Consider the following 15,801-nt stretch of genomic DNA (forward strand, 5'->3'; position numbering starts at 1 on the left):
AACACAGTGCATGTTTTGACACTCACTTGTCTCTCTGATATTGTTATTGCTACTGCTAGTAAGCCTCATTTTTCTCAGCTCCAACCCCTAAGGACAGCGATGCTTGATTAACATTTGTTACCATTAACAGCTTCTAACATTTAGCATTAACGTTAGCAGCTTTTAAAGCCTTTGACTGGTGCTTTTAACAGGCAGCCAAGGTAGCCGTACTGTAGGCGCACAGCGCTCCCCAGGCTCCGTGAGCGCAGTAGATTTGCTCATCCCATCACACACCGGCGCGACCGCCTTCCCTCGGCTGTTTCGGAGGCTGCGTCCAATGGGGCTGCGGCCACGTTGTTTGCAAACACGGCCGGCTCCCGCCGCACGCCTCCCGGCCCGGCCCGGCCCGGCTCCCCACCTCCAGCTCACAAATAGCCTCGCTACGCCGCAGCGGCCAGAGGAAGGCAGCCCGCAGCAGCGCCGCGGCACCTCCAGCAGCTCCAGCAGGGCTCTGGCCGGGCCCGGAGGGCTCAGAGGGCCGGGCGGCGGCGGGCCCGGGGGCGTGTGACGGGCGCTTGCCGATCACCTCTCCCCGGGAGAGGGGCCACAGCACCGGGGCAGAACCCGCTCGCCCTGTTTACTGGAGGCCCCCGAGGAGCCCCTGGGGCAGAACCACGCGCCCAGTGCACCCGCGGCCGGGCCGGAGCCGCCGGGCCTGTCTGGGCCGGGGCAGCAGCAGCAGCAGCGGGGCCGGGCGCTCCAGCCCTACTGAGCGCCCGCCCGCGCCTGAGCCGCCCCCCCCCCCCCCCAGGGCAGGGCAGAGCAGGGATGCCCGCACCACCGCGCTCAGTCGCCGTCGGGACCGGAGCTAGACTCGCTCTGCCCCAACGAGCATGATGATGGCGGCAGCGGCACCGCCCCCGGAAGCCGCCCAGGCAGAGCGCTCCCATGGTGCCCCGCGGCGGCGGCCATTCAAATCCGCGCTGGCCACCAGCCGCCGCTCAGAAAATGGCGGTGCCAGGCGGCGCGGAGAGGCTTTGCGTCCTGGCGGTAGCTCCCCCTGTGCCTCCTGGGCGGGCGACCGCTGCCTTGTCCCCGCTCTTTGCGGCTGAGGCGCTGCCGGCGGCGGCGGCCCCGGAGCGCGGCGGCGGGGCACGGTCCCGGCAGAGCGGGGCGGCGGCGGCGGGGTGCCCCTCGGTGTCGGTGGTGTTCCCGGGTGCCGTGAGCCGCGAGAGCTGCTGCCGCTTCGCCTGCGAGCTCCTCAAGCACGTCCTGCACCAGCGACACCAGCTGCCGCTGCCCTACGAGCAGCTCGCCTACTTCTGCCGGCGGGCGGCGCAGGTGGGCGGCGGGGGCTGGTGTGGGGGCTGGTTTGGGGGCTCGGCGGCGGGCGCTTGGCTGGCAGGTTGACCTTCTAGCTCCGTGGCTTGTCTCTTTTATGTCCACTGAGGCGTTTCAGTCTGCAGTAAGAGGCCCACGTTAGCTCTAGCCTTAATGATGCTACTGCTTTATTTTAAAATAGTTGATAGCTAAAGATATCAAATGCTGCTATTTGTCCCTTGCATCTCAGTTTCCCCTCAAAGCATGTTACTTGCTGTTTTACATTTGTTGCTCAGATAAGCCCACCAAGTGTTTTCTTGTTCTTATATGGCTACAGGGTGGTTTCATGCCTTTGAACGATGGGATTTCTAATTCTTGTGGGGAATTCATTAGTAGCCTGATGCAGATTCAAGCTCAGCAGCTATAGAATGGCCTTTTGTGTTCCTCTTGGACTGCCTGATTCCACATGAGCCTACCTGTACCTCTTAACAACAACAGAAAAAAACCCAACCCCCCCTGCCCCCCCAAACCCTGCCTAACCTTCTTTGAGTATTAGGGAAGGGATGTGCCCTGTTTTCAAAAGAGTGTATTAAGACCTTCTCCCTGTTTTTCTCAAATATACTTCTCCCCCCACCCTTGCAGGATGGAGACATGATTAAGAAGCCACCCTCCATAGACATGGCAAGCAAGAAATGCCAGCAGGTGCTGATGGAGCTGGAGGGGGTGCTCCAGCACTTGGAAGTGATGTTCAGTTTGACGCTGGTTCCTCGTGTCCTTATCCTGCTTGGTGGCAATGCCATGAGCCCCAAGGAGCTTTATGAGCTCAACTTAGAGGGTATCTGTTTGGGCAGTGCTGAGGAGAGCCTGAAAACTCCATTTTGCGTGCGTAAGCTTTTTCACTCACTCTTCATTGCGGATGTCTTCAGTGAACTTAAGGTTCTCCCCGTCGTGGGCACTGTTGTTATGCTTCAAGGACACCGTGATTGTGGCGTTGATTGGTTCCGGCCCAAGCTCAACTACAAAGTGCCAACTCGAGGAAGGAAACTAATTGTCAACTTGTCCTCTGATGGAGACATCAATATAAGTGCCTCATCTCCTCAGGCTATGGCTCCTGCCTGGGAGGATTACATATGGTTTCAAGCACCAGTGACACTCAAGGGGTTTCATGAATGACTTGTGCTTTATAGAACTTTAATGGATTATTGAATAACGTTTTGGTGCTGCTTTAGGTGGCGACTATTTTATCAAATGTAATTGCGTATTCTTGTCTCTCTGGATCTTTTCTCCAGGGCATCTACTATCTTCCTGTAGCTGGACTGTGTTAATCTTTCCATGAAACAGCTGTAAAATTCTTTCTTGTAAAGAATTGTAAGCAAATACCTTTTAAGAGACAATTACATCTAAATACAGGCATTCTTTAGGGACCTGGGCTGTGGCAAAAGAGACGAACTGTTGTACTGGGAGTAAAACTTCCTTGCAGCATACTTATTGAACTGGCAAATACTGGATACAGTCTTCTCTCTCCTGAGTTTTAACACAGCAATTCCTCTAGCAATAATTACTACTTTAACAAATTGTTTGGGACTCTAAATAATGTACATGATTATTAATACAGTTGGCCTTTCCAGGGCTTTATAGCCTTTATTGTAAAGGCTATAGCAATTCTTACCTACTCCACTGCTGCGAAAGGAGATCTTTCCCTGTAGTCTGATCAAATTTGAGTATTCAGGTGTTTGGCCATCTATTTGATAAAGCTAGACTTCCCATAATTCAGTTTCAGCTAGTTAATCATCTGAAGAGTGGGACTTCTCAGCAACTGGGAGTTCTCATAACTAGCATGGTGTTCTATTTGTAAAAAGAGATTAAGTAGTCTTGTGGAGGCAGGAAAGCACATTTTGGTGTCTCTTTACTAACCTTTAGTCTAACAGCCTTGATAATCAGTTTGTTATATAGTTGAAGAGTAAGCAAGAATAAGCAATTTTTGTTCTAGCACTCTTCAGAGGAAATTAGGACTCTTGCCACATTATGCTAGTTTATTCTCATTAAAAAAAAAGTTCATTTCTTGCTTACTTTTACCTCTTAGAAATGTTAGAATCTTAGACTGTAAACCTTGCTGAAATGTGGAGAAGAGATGAGGGGGATATGATCAAGTTCAGCACTGTCTTCAACTGTGAACTTCTGTTCCAAATCAGAATGCCCTGTATTACATGGAAGTGGAACTTGAGCCCTTTCTTCTGTACCAGGTTTGATGTCTAGTGCAGAATGGGACACAGAGAGAAACCCTTAGAGCACACTATCGAACTAGATATCCACTGCAGTAGTCTTGAATCAGCTGGTACCTATCTATAATGCAATGAGTTTAATAGCTCTAAATATCTCTCTCCTGTTTGAAACTGTAAGCTACTGGTAGTGAGGTTGCTTGTAGTTGCTTACTAGCACTAAGTGCACTCTGGGGTAGTAGAAGATCTGTTGAAAGGAGGGTAAAGGGTGAAATAACCCCCCTGCACTTATTTCTTTTTTTTAAATTGTCTGACCTTTTGGAGTAGAATAAGATTATAGAACTGGAAGGAAGGTCGTTAAGTTGATATTTTTGAGCTTGGAGAACACTAGGAGTGCTGTTTCTGCCTTACGATCCGTTATCAGCTGTTAATAAAGATGTAGTGACTGCTAAAGCTAGCTCAGTGAAGAAATTGCTAGAATGAAGAATGCTGCCTTATGTGCAGCTGCCAACTTCAGTGTGTAATCACAGGTCTCTTAAATGAAATGTAACTTGAACAGGTGGAGTGTTTGATGTGCTCAGGAAATCAAAACCCTTTATTTCCACCAAAGCTGCTTGTAATGCATATTTAAGAATGCTAGCACTCAAATATTTAAAGGAGCTTTTGAACAGAAGCCTTCGTTCTGAGGAACAAGGGGCCAGTCCCTTTCCCCTCCCTCTCTTAAATGAGTGCAATGTTATGGCATTAAAAAGTTTACATATTCTGGTATACTTGAACTATGAATGCAGCAATGATAGGGTGCTAGGAATGAAAGAAGACAAGATGCTTTTTTTTTTTTTTCTTATGAAGAGCTTTAGAGCTTGATTAACAAGTTTAGTAGTTATAATCATCATCATCAAAATAAAATGCTGGCTTCTGTATGCGACTACAGTGTATTTATTTAATCCTTCAAAGTAGTGCTTCTGGTTGCGGCAGAACAACATGCTTTCATTCGCTGCACGTATCTGAACTGTAGGTTCACAGTTGCTCCACCTTTCTGACAAAGTGTCTGATGTCTTGTGCCAGAAGCCTTGGTTCCTCAAAGGCAGCAAAATGTCCCCCACGTGGCATGTAAGAGTAGGTGACAATATTCTTGAAGTTCTTCTTTGCCCAGGCGCGTGGTGTATGTGCTAGCTCCTGAGGAAAGGCTGCAATCCCTGTGGGAACGTTTACGCCGACCCTAAAAGGACATTAGTTAACTGCATTTTTAAAAGACAATTCCTGGGGGAAGTCTATAAAACTCTTCTGACTCCCATGACTGCCACAGTGAGTTGGAGAAGTTTTGCTACAGCAACTTATTTTGTGGGGTGTACCCAGCTGAAGTGCTTCACTTGTATTTGGGTCTGTCCTTGAATTTAAAAATTTGTTACACCCAAAGATGTGTAAAGTAGAGCTGACCTTGTATACAGAGTTCAATCTTAATGTTTCAGATTTTTAAGCTCATCTTGCTTGGTTACCTGTATTTTGAACAAAAACGTGCATGGGTCTCCTTAAGTATGTTCTCTGCACTGTCTTGGCCACAAGCCAGCTTATGTGCATTACAGGTTCAAAAGAAAAGTGACCCTTAACTATACTTATCAACGGGAAATAGGAACCTGGATTTTTTTAATGTGTGTCAACTTTGTTGTAAGTGATTTAAATGCTTATACAGGCAAATGTGGTCCAATCCCAATTTCTGCTGCAAATCTGTCCTGCACCTGCCACTTAGTTACCTCCAAGTAGCAGCTAAAGCAGGGTCCTTGGAGAAGTTCTCCTTGTAGAAACGCATTGAGGACACAATGGATGATGTCACCCAATAAATCATCACGTTGGTCAAGAGCTCATCTAGAGAGTATTTGCTGTTGAGAGGAAAAAAGAAAAAGTTGTGCCAAAAGCTATTTCTCAATGCACAATAGTGGGTTCGTGCACTGAAGAGCTGTCAGTCCTCTTGTTTTCCACTCATTTTCAAGCAGCAAGTTAATTGGCATCCATGTGGCTGGAGCAAAACTGCCTGGTGCTGAAGCAGTAGCTTGCAGACAGTCTATTATAATTTACCACTGCTACTTGTCATGTGTAATCTTTCATACTTAAGAGTCAACTTCAACTGGCAAATCTGTTTTTCTATCTCCTCATTAGTTATCATCACCTGTTCTTTTAAAGAGTCTTCTCATGAAAGAGCATCTGTTTTCTTACCTTTCCAAGCCTCCATCATCCTTGTGCAGAAATGATTTATCAGTCCAGGTAGAGAATTTCTCTAAAATATATGCAGCAAGTCCCACGGGGGAGTCATTCAATCCACAACCTAATTCAGGAGAAAAACAGGGCAGCTCTTGTACTTGCATGCCATTGCAGAATTCAGTTAAAGCTAAACTGGACTCTTATGAATTCTTCAAATTTTTCTGTGAGAAAGCAGAGAGTTTGTTTTACTAGCCCTGATGCTACTTTATTCTTTACAAATTCACCCCAACAGAGTTCAGGCCGTAACCGACAGCACTACAAACTTGGGTAGTTTCCATAGAGGTTAGGAGTTAAGCAAGAGCTGTTGGCTTTCTGGTGATGCATGGAAGAAGCACCACGCTGGGGATGTAAAAGTGTTACCCACTAAAAAAATTTCAGATGAACTATTTAAGAGCACTGTCTCGGTCAGGATGGATAACTAGGCCCTTGAGTGCTGTTTCATCACCTTTTATTTTTAAGGGCGAAAAGTGCTGTGCATCAGTTAACTCTTCATGCCTTTGGGGAACGTTATAGCAAACATAAACCTAGCGTGTATGTAGCATATCATCCATGGGTTCTTTACCTATAAAACAAGGTAGTGATTACCCCAATAGTGATAGAGGCTTGTCTTGGGAAAATTACTGTGCTATACCCTATGTACTGTAGTTTTACAGTATATGAAGTGCTGTGTATTATCTGAGGTGTATTTTCATGCAACTTTAGCATCAAGTGACTTTGTGAAAGACTATGCACAACAAGGTCTGAGTTAATAGTGGACGTGGCTGACCCTTTCCCTGCATTAGCAAGCCCAGAGTGGTTTGCTACAGGTTATAAGTTATGTAAAGGCTTTGCCTGGCAGTAGGTTAGGCTAAAATGTGCCATCTAGCGCATGACTCACCAGCAGTAAGCATTTTCAGGTCTTCCGGGCCAAAAGCTGCCTCTCAACCGCTATGTTCAAGGTCCAAGAATTAGACATTTGGATATAACAACCTTGCAGCCTATTAGTCCTTCAGCCTGTACCACCACATCTTAAGAACTACAATTTATGCTGAGTGAAAATACAATAATTTTGCATTAAATCTGCCTGATGAGAATTAAATGTAACTAATGAAGATATTTCTTGAGACTGAACAGGTAGTAAGGTTGTTTTCTTCTTTTTTCCCTTATTCATTCTATACAGCTCACAGTTTGAGTGTGCTATAAAATCCCTGTTTTTTTTTTTAAGTTGAGTCCTAGAGTATGTACTGTCCTTGTATGGAAAGAAGCTGCCTGGTGACCTCAATCTTCTTTTTCTCCCGTGTCTGTGTTCTTCTGGTTCTAAAACGCATCTTTGAAACAGTGTGAATAGACAGACAACAGATTTTTGATTATCCTGGATTTACAGAGTTTTGCCTTTCTGTTTTCTTAAGTTTGTAAGATTCTTAAACTTTGACTGAGCTGGCTGATATTTTCAAAGAACTATCCATCATGACTCAGGAGTCTGCTCTTATGGCAACAACCAATTGTGATTTTTTATGAGCTTTTCCTCCTCTGTTTGAATTGCTTTGCACTTTGTTGACATCAATTTTTATTGGCCATTCTAATCAACCAGTCGCTTCTAATCAACCAGATTTTGCAACTCTCTGCAGTTAGCTTTAGATTAAACCAAATCTTGGGTACCTGACAGATTTTCCCTTAATAGTTAACTTTTTACTCTAGAGAAATTAAGATCATGTTGAAATGCACAGGTCCCAGCACAGATTTTTGTGATATTCTCCCTCCACTGAAACCTGAGCACTTATTCCTATGCTTAGATTCTTACGTTAACTATTCATTAATCCATGATGTTAATCCTTTTCTTAAGGCAGTTTTATTCTTTAAGAACATTTGGAGAGAGACCTCAGTAAAAATTGCTTTGGAAATCCAGATATGTTACATTACTGCTCTTTGATTCTGCCAGAACTTTGATTTGTGAAATGTGATTTCTTTCTACAAAACCATGTTGGCTCTTCCCTATGACATTATTATCACCTGTGAATCAACTCTTTATTCTTTAAAATAGTTCTGCTAGTTTGCTTATCATAGATACTAGACAAACTGGTTTATATTTTTGGGGGACTGCCTCCCCTCTACTGCTCAGCTCTTAAACTGACATCTTATTTGCCTCCTATTATTCCTTTGGTATTGAGATAAGGTCAAGCAACAAACTGGTCATCAGTTAACATTTCAGTTTCTGAGTTATTTTTGAACTTCTCAGTTACTTCCCAGGATGAGGTGCTATTTTTTCTAAGGTCTCCACTAGTGACACTTCAGTCTGAGACAGCTCTGCTGTCTTTCCTGATGCGGGGTTATTTCAATAAAAGAATCCCTCTAAATTTGTTAACTTTTCTGAGATGGCGATATCTTTCTTTAGACCCCTTTTTATATTGACCCCACCAACTCTGTCTGGCTTCCTGCTTTCAAAGTGTTAGGACTGAGTCTGCCTTTCTGCAGTTTCACATTGCACTTGTTTATGATCTTTTTCTTGTTTTTGCCCACTTTTATGTCTAGAAGCTTCAGTTTCAAGATACATGCTTCACTTTAAGTGGCTTTTTGATGAGGGTTTTTTTTGCCCAAGAGAAGTCACATACCATTTTAAAGAGTCTGAAAAGTAATATTTGCAGAGTCTCCATCTCAGGTTCATTACCTGCAGTGTCTGGTTTGGTGGCTTGGATGTGTAAGTATCCAGATTCCCGCAAAAGGTCATATACGCTCTTCTGGAGATAAGGGTACATACGTCGAACATCTTCTTTGGTGAGGCCTATGAGCCATGGTACATAAGCTCCAAGCATCACGGAGATCATCCTTCCCAAACTCCGTGTATTGATGAAGACGAGATTCAGATGAAGCCCTTTCACATGCCTAAAAACAAGTTAATGGATAGAAAGTTAAAAAATCAAGAGAATTTCTGTCTCCAAATTCTCTAGAAAATAAGTCTGACTGAAGCTGTGATAGAAGCATTTCACTGAGCCAAATACATTAAAAAAAAGTTCATCATGTTTTTGTTATTAAAAAAATAGAAAGAGGTAGAAATGGTGCAGCTGGTGCCAGCTCCATCCAGCTGTGCCATTTGTATGATGTTAATTTTAGGCACTCGGTTTTACGGATGTGGCATATCCATGCTAATAGGTCTGACTGTTAACTCCTATCATTTTGTGCCATAGGTAACCAGGCTGCATTGGGTACTTTCTGAAGAACTTACTAGATCACACATGGGAGTGCTGCAAAGCATAATTACAGTACAATCCAGAATAGCGAGCTCTGCTTGCAATCTAACAGTGTTAGGAGCTTTCCCCCTTGATTTGTTCTCTGACTTAAGCATGGTTGTGGTGCACACTTCTCATTAAATGCTAAACAACAAGCTATAATGTGATCTTCTAAAGAAGGTATTATGTTTCTTTTTCAGTCAGCCACTCTAAGTTCTGCATTTCAGATACGAAAGCGTTGTGATGGTACTGTTCAGGCGCTGAAAAAGTGAGCTCCCTCCTTCCTTCTTTCCCAGCAAGTTTTAAATTTCTTAGTCTCTCCCCTTCCTGATTTTGAATGAGGATCTGCCTCCTTGAGATCTCAAGTCAAAATGCAAGAGAGTTTACTTTCACAGCTAGTGCAGAAGCCAAATAATAATGAAATTTAGGAAGCCTGAGAAATGAGCCAATATCAATATAAAGCATATGAACATAATTGAATGCACAGGTTTGGGGATGACCCTGGGGGACACAAAGCGGAAAGGGTGAGAGGGAGGATGGGGGCTCTGGAATCCGAAGATAGGATAAGAACTGAAGGCAGCTTTTCTGTGCTGATCGCCATTGCTACTCACTGTGGTAGCATCTGGGCCATGTTTGTAGTAATTTGAGAACCCCAGTCTCCTCCCTGTACGTAGTACTCCTTGAAGCCCAGCCTGTTCATCAGCTTGTGAAATATCCGAGCAGCTGCTATGGTGTCAAAGCCTGCAGGTAAAGAGAAAAACTGCACAGGAAACATGTTTGTCCTAGCGTGTTTCCTGGCTAGAGACTGTGGTCCTGACAGGGGCATGTCAGTGTGCTGCTGAATATGCCCAAGGGCATGGAGCGCCATGCTGTTCTCCCTCGCTCTCTGACAATAGAGAACAAGAGACAGTGTAAATTCAATGAGAAGTGCAGAAAGTGGAAGGCAGACTTGACTTCCAGCTACCATTGCTGTCCAAATCTCCAGAGCCAAGCCCAGAGCCTAAGACACCACAGCCTTGCCTGTATCAGTCCAGGGAGCTAGAGAATGAGCACTGGAGCCTTTCTCTTTTGCAGCTTTTCTGGTTCTAGGCTGGAGGAAACTGTCCGGGGGAAAGGACGTATGTTGTAGAGGCTTGCCAGGATAATGGCAGAGTAGGTTGAACCCCTCTAGGTGTGGGGCATGTCTTTCATTTTCAGAGAGTTTAGCAAGTTGTGTAAGATGAGCTGGGTGTCTCAGTCTCACACCAAGGACACATCCTGATCATGTAAGTTTCTCCATTTCCAATGTTGAGACAAGCCAGGCGTTTCCCATTTTGCAACTGCAGAGAAGACACCAGTCTTCTACGCATTAGTGCAGAGATAAATTTACTGAACTTAAGAAAACCTAGAACCTGCCCTCCTGCATTCGCAAACTGCTACGCCCAAGGGTGCAGTGATGGCTGAGGTGTTACAAAACCCTTGTGATTCCAGCAGAGCCTTTTCATCACTTACCTTTCTGGTGAGGCGCCTCTGAGAAGCCGTAGCCTGGAATGGATGGGCAGATGACCTCAAACACCACATCACCCTCGCTCAGGCTGTGCTTGGCCGGCTCCGTGAGCAGAGGGATGATCTTGTAGAACTCATAGAAGGAGCCGGGCCAGCCGTGCACCATCAACAGGGGATAAACAGTTTGGCCGTGAGGGATGTAGGAGGGCTTCACATGGATAAAATGGATATTGATCCCTGCCAGAAATTCAAGACAAATAAATTGAAGCTCTGGTTCCATCTCAGTTTCTGTTCTGGACCCCGAAGAAGGAGGGTGGAAAAATCCTAACTAGTTTTCATAGCAGAAATTATATGACCAACCCATGGGGAAAAGCTGCCTAGCTGAAAGGGGACACTGTGCCTTGTACTGTACCTATGTCTGCTCTTTCGTATACAAGCAGGGGTATTGATCCCAGCCCCAGATATATGGGTCACAAGAGTTTAAGAATGTATATCCTGAGGAACTGACTTCATAGAAATAGGTAGAGCTGCACTTAAATACACAGCATAACTCAGGTAAGACACATGCAAAAACATGATAAAAATCATGTGGTTGATAAAAAGAGAATCACGAAAAAGAAAGTGGAATGTACAAGTTTTACCTGAAAATCACTTACCTAAAGGCTGGCTAAGCTAACCTGGCTAAACTAGTGGGGGTGGGGGTGGGGGTGGGGGAAGCCTAGCCTGACAGTTTGGGAAAATTTGGCAGTTTTCAAAGAAGGTTTCAAAAAGAAAGTATCATGAGCACAGGTTCAATCCTAAAGGAACCCTGTCTTAAAGCAGATTGAATATTATTGTCTGTTTAAAATGGTCTTAATCTATACAAGATTATCAATAATATAACCTACACTAGTGATATTTTACTCATATCACTAAGCTCTGTTATGCATACTGTTGTCTTAAATATTCTAACATCTGAAATCACCCTGGCTTCCTTCAGTGCATTTCAGAGCAAAGTGTTTCAGAGCGCAGAGCAAGCTGTCCGGGCTCGTGTTCAGCCTGAACTCCTTGTCCCAAAAGTGCCATTCACAAGGGCAGAGCGAGCGGGGACTTCAAAGGTGCACAGCACAACAGTTGTGAGGAGAAGGCAATTTGTGGCCAATGGGAAAGGCCGCTGAGGTGCTACGGGGATGCATATGGACCTGCTTGAACGGCAGAGACCCCCTCACCTTCGATAGTGGTTTGGAAATGAGGGTATTTGTTCAGGATTTCCACTTGCTTGCGCCAGTCAAACTGGTTCCTCCAGTAGGCAACCACTTTCTGCAGGTAGTTCGAGTTGAAGCCATAGTGGAAAGCTGCCCCTTCCAGTGGCGGCGTGTAGCGGGCCCGGTCAATGCGGTGGTGCAGGTCCTGTAGAGGGGAGCACACACCGCTCTTGCAAGGCTGGCCGACTGCCCACATGCACTGTGCACCGGGACAGGCGTGCTAGCAGGCACAGTGTCTTGCACCTCTGCTGGCTTTTACTCTGTTACCTGCTACACCAAGAGCCTTGCTGAAGCAGTGACACACTGCACAACATCCTCAGTCATTTATATGGGGGATATACTTTTCTATACGTTACCAATTTATATAGGGCAGCCAGGAGTACTGGGGTCCTACTCTTGCCCTTCTGCTAACTTGCTTTAGGCTTTTTGGTGCTAGGAACTCTCAGGCACTGCTGGATGGGAAGAAAATAAAAAGTGGTGATCAAAGAGTGGGCCTTTCCATAGCTCAGTCCCAGCTGGCTGAGCTGCCTACTGCTGGTTGGCTGGGGACAGATATGCTGGGACTCAGTTAAGGCTGCATCTCTTCACCCTTCCAGGCCTTCCCTCCACTAAAGTCCCCCAGTGTGCCCCACTGCTCTCCCCAAACCCTCCCACCCTGCTGCACCATCCTCAGACCCACTGTAAAAGTCTGCTGGTCAAAGTGTGGCCTTTCGGTGGGAGCAGCTGCAGGTTGCATGTAGGGTCTGTGACCTTGGAAAGTCTCTGTGGGACGATATGATGAATTTGAACTCACAGCTGCTTCATAAAGGATGGTTAGGAAGTGTATCATCTAATGGTGGTAGGTAACTGTACCGGAGTATTTGAGTGGAGCAGTGATATCCCCAAGACATTGTCTTCAAGAAATAAGATGGATGATGGACTGGCTCCACCTCACAGCTTTCTGCCCCTCCCCACATCCCAGCCACGGGTACCTGGATTTCTTCGTCAGATGTTTCAATCTGGAAGGGCCGGATTCTTTCATCTTCTTTTTCTTTTAGGGGTTTTTCGCCTGAGCCCCACCATCCATCACCCACTTCAAGAATCTTGATCTTGCGTCTAGACATCAGCCAACAAACCAGCATCCCTCCAAGCCCCAGAGCAGCTGCAGGGACCAGGACTGCATTCTTCTGAGAATATTCAAAAGACCTAAGGAGGTGTAAAATTGTTTGCATTCAACAACAAAAGTGTCAGGGTATTGGGACTATGCAAAGACCTGTATTCACACTGGTTGGACTTGAGCAGTAAGGAATGCCTGCAAGCCCCATGGACTCAACAGGAGCTGGGGACTGCTGTTACTTTTGAAGATTTGGGGCATTCCCCCCAAAACCAGCCAGTTCCACAAACTTTAACAATAAGAGCCCAAAGCCTCAAGGTTTCCTCTAACAACACTAATTAGAGGAGCTCAAGTCCTTGCTGATCATCACTTGTCAATCAAAAGGCTTCCTTAGCCCTCTCCTTGTGACCTAGCAGGCTCCTTCCTTACAGGATACTTTCGGGGAGCAGGGGTCAACAGGATATTGGCAGGTCTATTTTAAGGCAGGTGCTTGAGTGACTGGGATGGTAGCAGCTGGAGTGCTCCAAGAAGAGAAACTGCAAAGCCAGAATGGGCTAAGGAGAAAGGGCAGAGACAAGGGTCTTAAATCTCTGGAGAGAGATAGGTGTGTTGGACCTGCCCCTCTCAGCAGTGCTTTATACATAGCTCCCGTAGAGCTTCAGGCATCTTTTAGGGTAACCCTGGCCCTTCACCATAGTGTTCCACAGGTAAAGGTGTCAGGTTTTCTGTTTGATGCTCCCATTTATTTTCTGGACAGTCAAGTTTCAGACTTTCTTCAGGGCTGGAAGCCAAACATCAGAGTTGATTTTAACATGAAGGACATTTCAAAGCTGTTTAAATTCTTGAGCAATCAGTCCCAAATGTCACGTACCTTCCCCTCCCTCTGACCCGTGTGTCAAGCTCTCCAGCTTCCCTTGGGGATAAGCCTGTTGCAGCAGGCTGTGAGAGGACTGTAAATGAAGATTTTTGTTGTTGTCATGGAGGGTAGGGAAAGGACTATGCTGTGCCCCATTGAGGGAGCTGAAAAAAAGTGGAGGCCTCAGCACAGAGCAGCTACTTCACTCACCTGATCCGGGCCAAGATGCTCTCCCTACAAAAAAAAGAAGATCCTTTCAGTCTGGGAATGTTGTCTGGTACCAGTCCTTGGGGACACTGCAAACAATGCCGCCTGCCAGCACCGTGTACTGCACAGCCATGGGATCACAGGCAGTTTAGCCACTTGGGCACATCTGAAAGTTTGCTTCTACTTTTGGATGAGACAGAAAGAGGGCCTCAGAGCACAGATTCTGCACAAAACCAGTGTTTCTTGGCTGCATTTTAGCTGGGTAGTTTGTTTCCATAATATTCCCTCCTTCAGCACAATTTAGATAACAGGCCCTAAACAACTGGGTAGTGTCCTTGCAATGTTTCATCCTACGAGTAGCTGTGTTACTGCAGCCAAGAAAATAGTTTGTTTTGATCACTGTATAGAGACAGATGTACAACCTTAGCAGAGAACTTTCAAGATCAAGGGTCATTCTGCTGCTGGTCATGCTGTAATTGTGCCATGGAGCTGGCATGAGAAGAAACTTGCAGGACCTTTACCTGTGCAGAGGTTAATGAATTGCTATGCCTTTGCTACTTTTAACTACTCCTGACTAGATACTTAACTTTTAGATTTCATCCCCCTGCAAGAAAAACAAAACATCCTCCTTGGTTCTCTTTTAGCCTGATAGATTGTCTTGTTAGAAAAGCACAATCAGAAATCCAGACACATTAGCAGCAATGAGAGAAAGTCTTGATATTTCATGCTATGGAAGGCAGCTAATGCGGGAAGCTGTTTGGTGTCATAACTAAGATATCTTGAGACAGAAGAGAAAAAAAAAAAATCCCAAAGGACATGAAACTCCATGATAAAAACCCAAGTCTGCTGGTTGTTTTTTCTTACCTAGTATCATTTCCCCCCACCGCCCTTGGCACAGAATGCAGTGCGTGTACTGGAGACCCTGGCAGGACCTGAGGCAATCTGGTAACTCGCTCTGAAACAGCCCTGGCATCATTTCTGAGTAGGTATTTCTTTAAAGCACTCCCAGCCAGGGGAGAATAGGGCTCCTGAGAGCAAACAGTGTCAGCCTCCACTTCCTTGGAGGCTGAGCAGCTTGTGCAACAGGCAATAACACCCCCCCTGCACTTACATCCTAGAGTTTAACTAATCAGAGGCATGAAACGAGGCACCATGGCAATCACACCAACTTGGCACTGCTAACAAATCAAGCATGTCAGAGAACCAGCTCTCTGAGTGACACAGTCTAGTAAAATTTCTTCCATAATTATGTTCAGGAAAAATCAGTCAGATGTTCCCAGCGCCTTCCGAGGGCCTGGCTCAGCCTTTGTTTACCCCGCAGGGCTTTGTCCCACCCCGGCCCTAGCGGAGCCCTGTGTGTTGTCCCTGCCCCTCGGTGCCGTGAGGCTCTCACCAGGCGTTGGGAAGGACCTCCTGCCACATGTCTGCTCCTTCTTGGGTCGTTGCAGCTGTGAGCAAAACAGACCGATGTCTCCTCTGTCAGCTTCCTCTTTGGCTACGCTTTCTCAGGGACAACGCAATCCCTATCATCTATTAGTGCCACCTATTGCCTAAGTGTGTGGTTGCAAATCAAGTTCAGTCAAGTTCAACAGCAGATGCAAAGTCCTGCATGGAGAGGGAATAACCCTGTGCACCAGTGCAGGCTGGGTGCCAACTGTGCAGAAAGCAACTCTGCAGAGACTGACCTGGCGTCCTCAGGAACAAGAAGCTGAACCTGAGTCAACAGGGTGCCCTCGTGAAAGGGCCAGCTACATACTCGGCTATATCAGCAGGAGTGTAGCCAGCAGGTTGAGTGAAGTGATCCTTCCCCTACATTTGGCACTTGTGAGACCACATCTGGAGTGCTGTGACCAGTTCTGGCCTCTCTGGCACAGGAAAGACACTGACATACCAGTGCGAGTACAGTGTACAGCCACCAAAATGGTTGGGGCTGGAGCAC

General features: G+C 46.0%; 2 protein-coding genes across 2 annotated transcripts; one reads left to right on the forward strand and one right to left on the reverse strand.

Annotated features, from left to right (window-relative positions):
- The first annotated feature begins 918 nt into the window (after positions 1-918).
- Positions 919-4,436, forward strand: MAD2L1BP (MAD2L1 binding protein). Its single transcript, XM_026123016.2, has 2 exons — positions 919-1,320; positions 1,942-4,436. Exons 1-2 carry the CDS (start codon positions 928-930, stop codon positions 2,470-2,472), a joined length of 924 nt encoding a protein of 307 aa, XP_025978801.2. The 5' UTR covers positions 919-927; the 3' UTR covers positions 2,473-4,436.
- A 2-nt stretch (positions 4,437-4,438) lies between these two features.
- Positions 4,439-15,405, reverse strand: LOC112997146 (epoxide hydrolase 1-like). The gene is made up of 10 exons (XM_026123015.2): positions 15,256-15,405; positions 13,866-13,889; positions 12,678-12,891; positions 11,671-11,851; positions 10,469-10,699; positions 9,589-9,718; positions 8,419-8,633; positions 5,730-5,838; positions 5,270-5,395; positions 4,439-4,737 (listed from the first exon to the last, which is right to left on the reverse strand). The coding sequence occupies exons 1-10, from the start codon at positions 15,282-15,284 to the stop codon at positions 4,536-4,538; spliced, it is 1,461 nt and encodes a 486-aa protein (XP_025978800.1). The 5' UTR covers positions 15,285-15,405; the 3' UTR covers positions 4,439-4,535.
- Between the last annotated feature and the right edge of the window lie 396 nt (positions 15,406-15,801).

The sequence above is a fragment of the Dromaius novaehollandiae genome, chromosome 3 (genome assembly GCF_036370855.1).
Source record: "Dromaius novaehollandiae isolate bDroNov1 chromosome 3, bDroNov1.hap1, whole genome shotgun sequence".
Lineage (NCBI taxonomy): Eukaryota > Metazoa > Chordata > Aves > Casuariiformes > Dromaiidae > Dromaius > Dromaius novaehollandiae.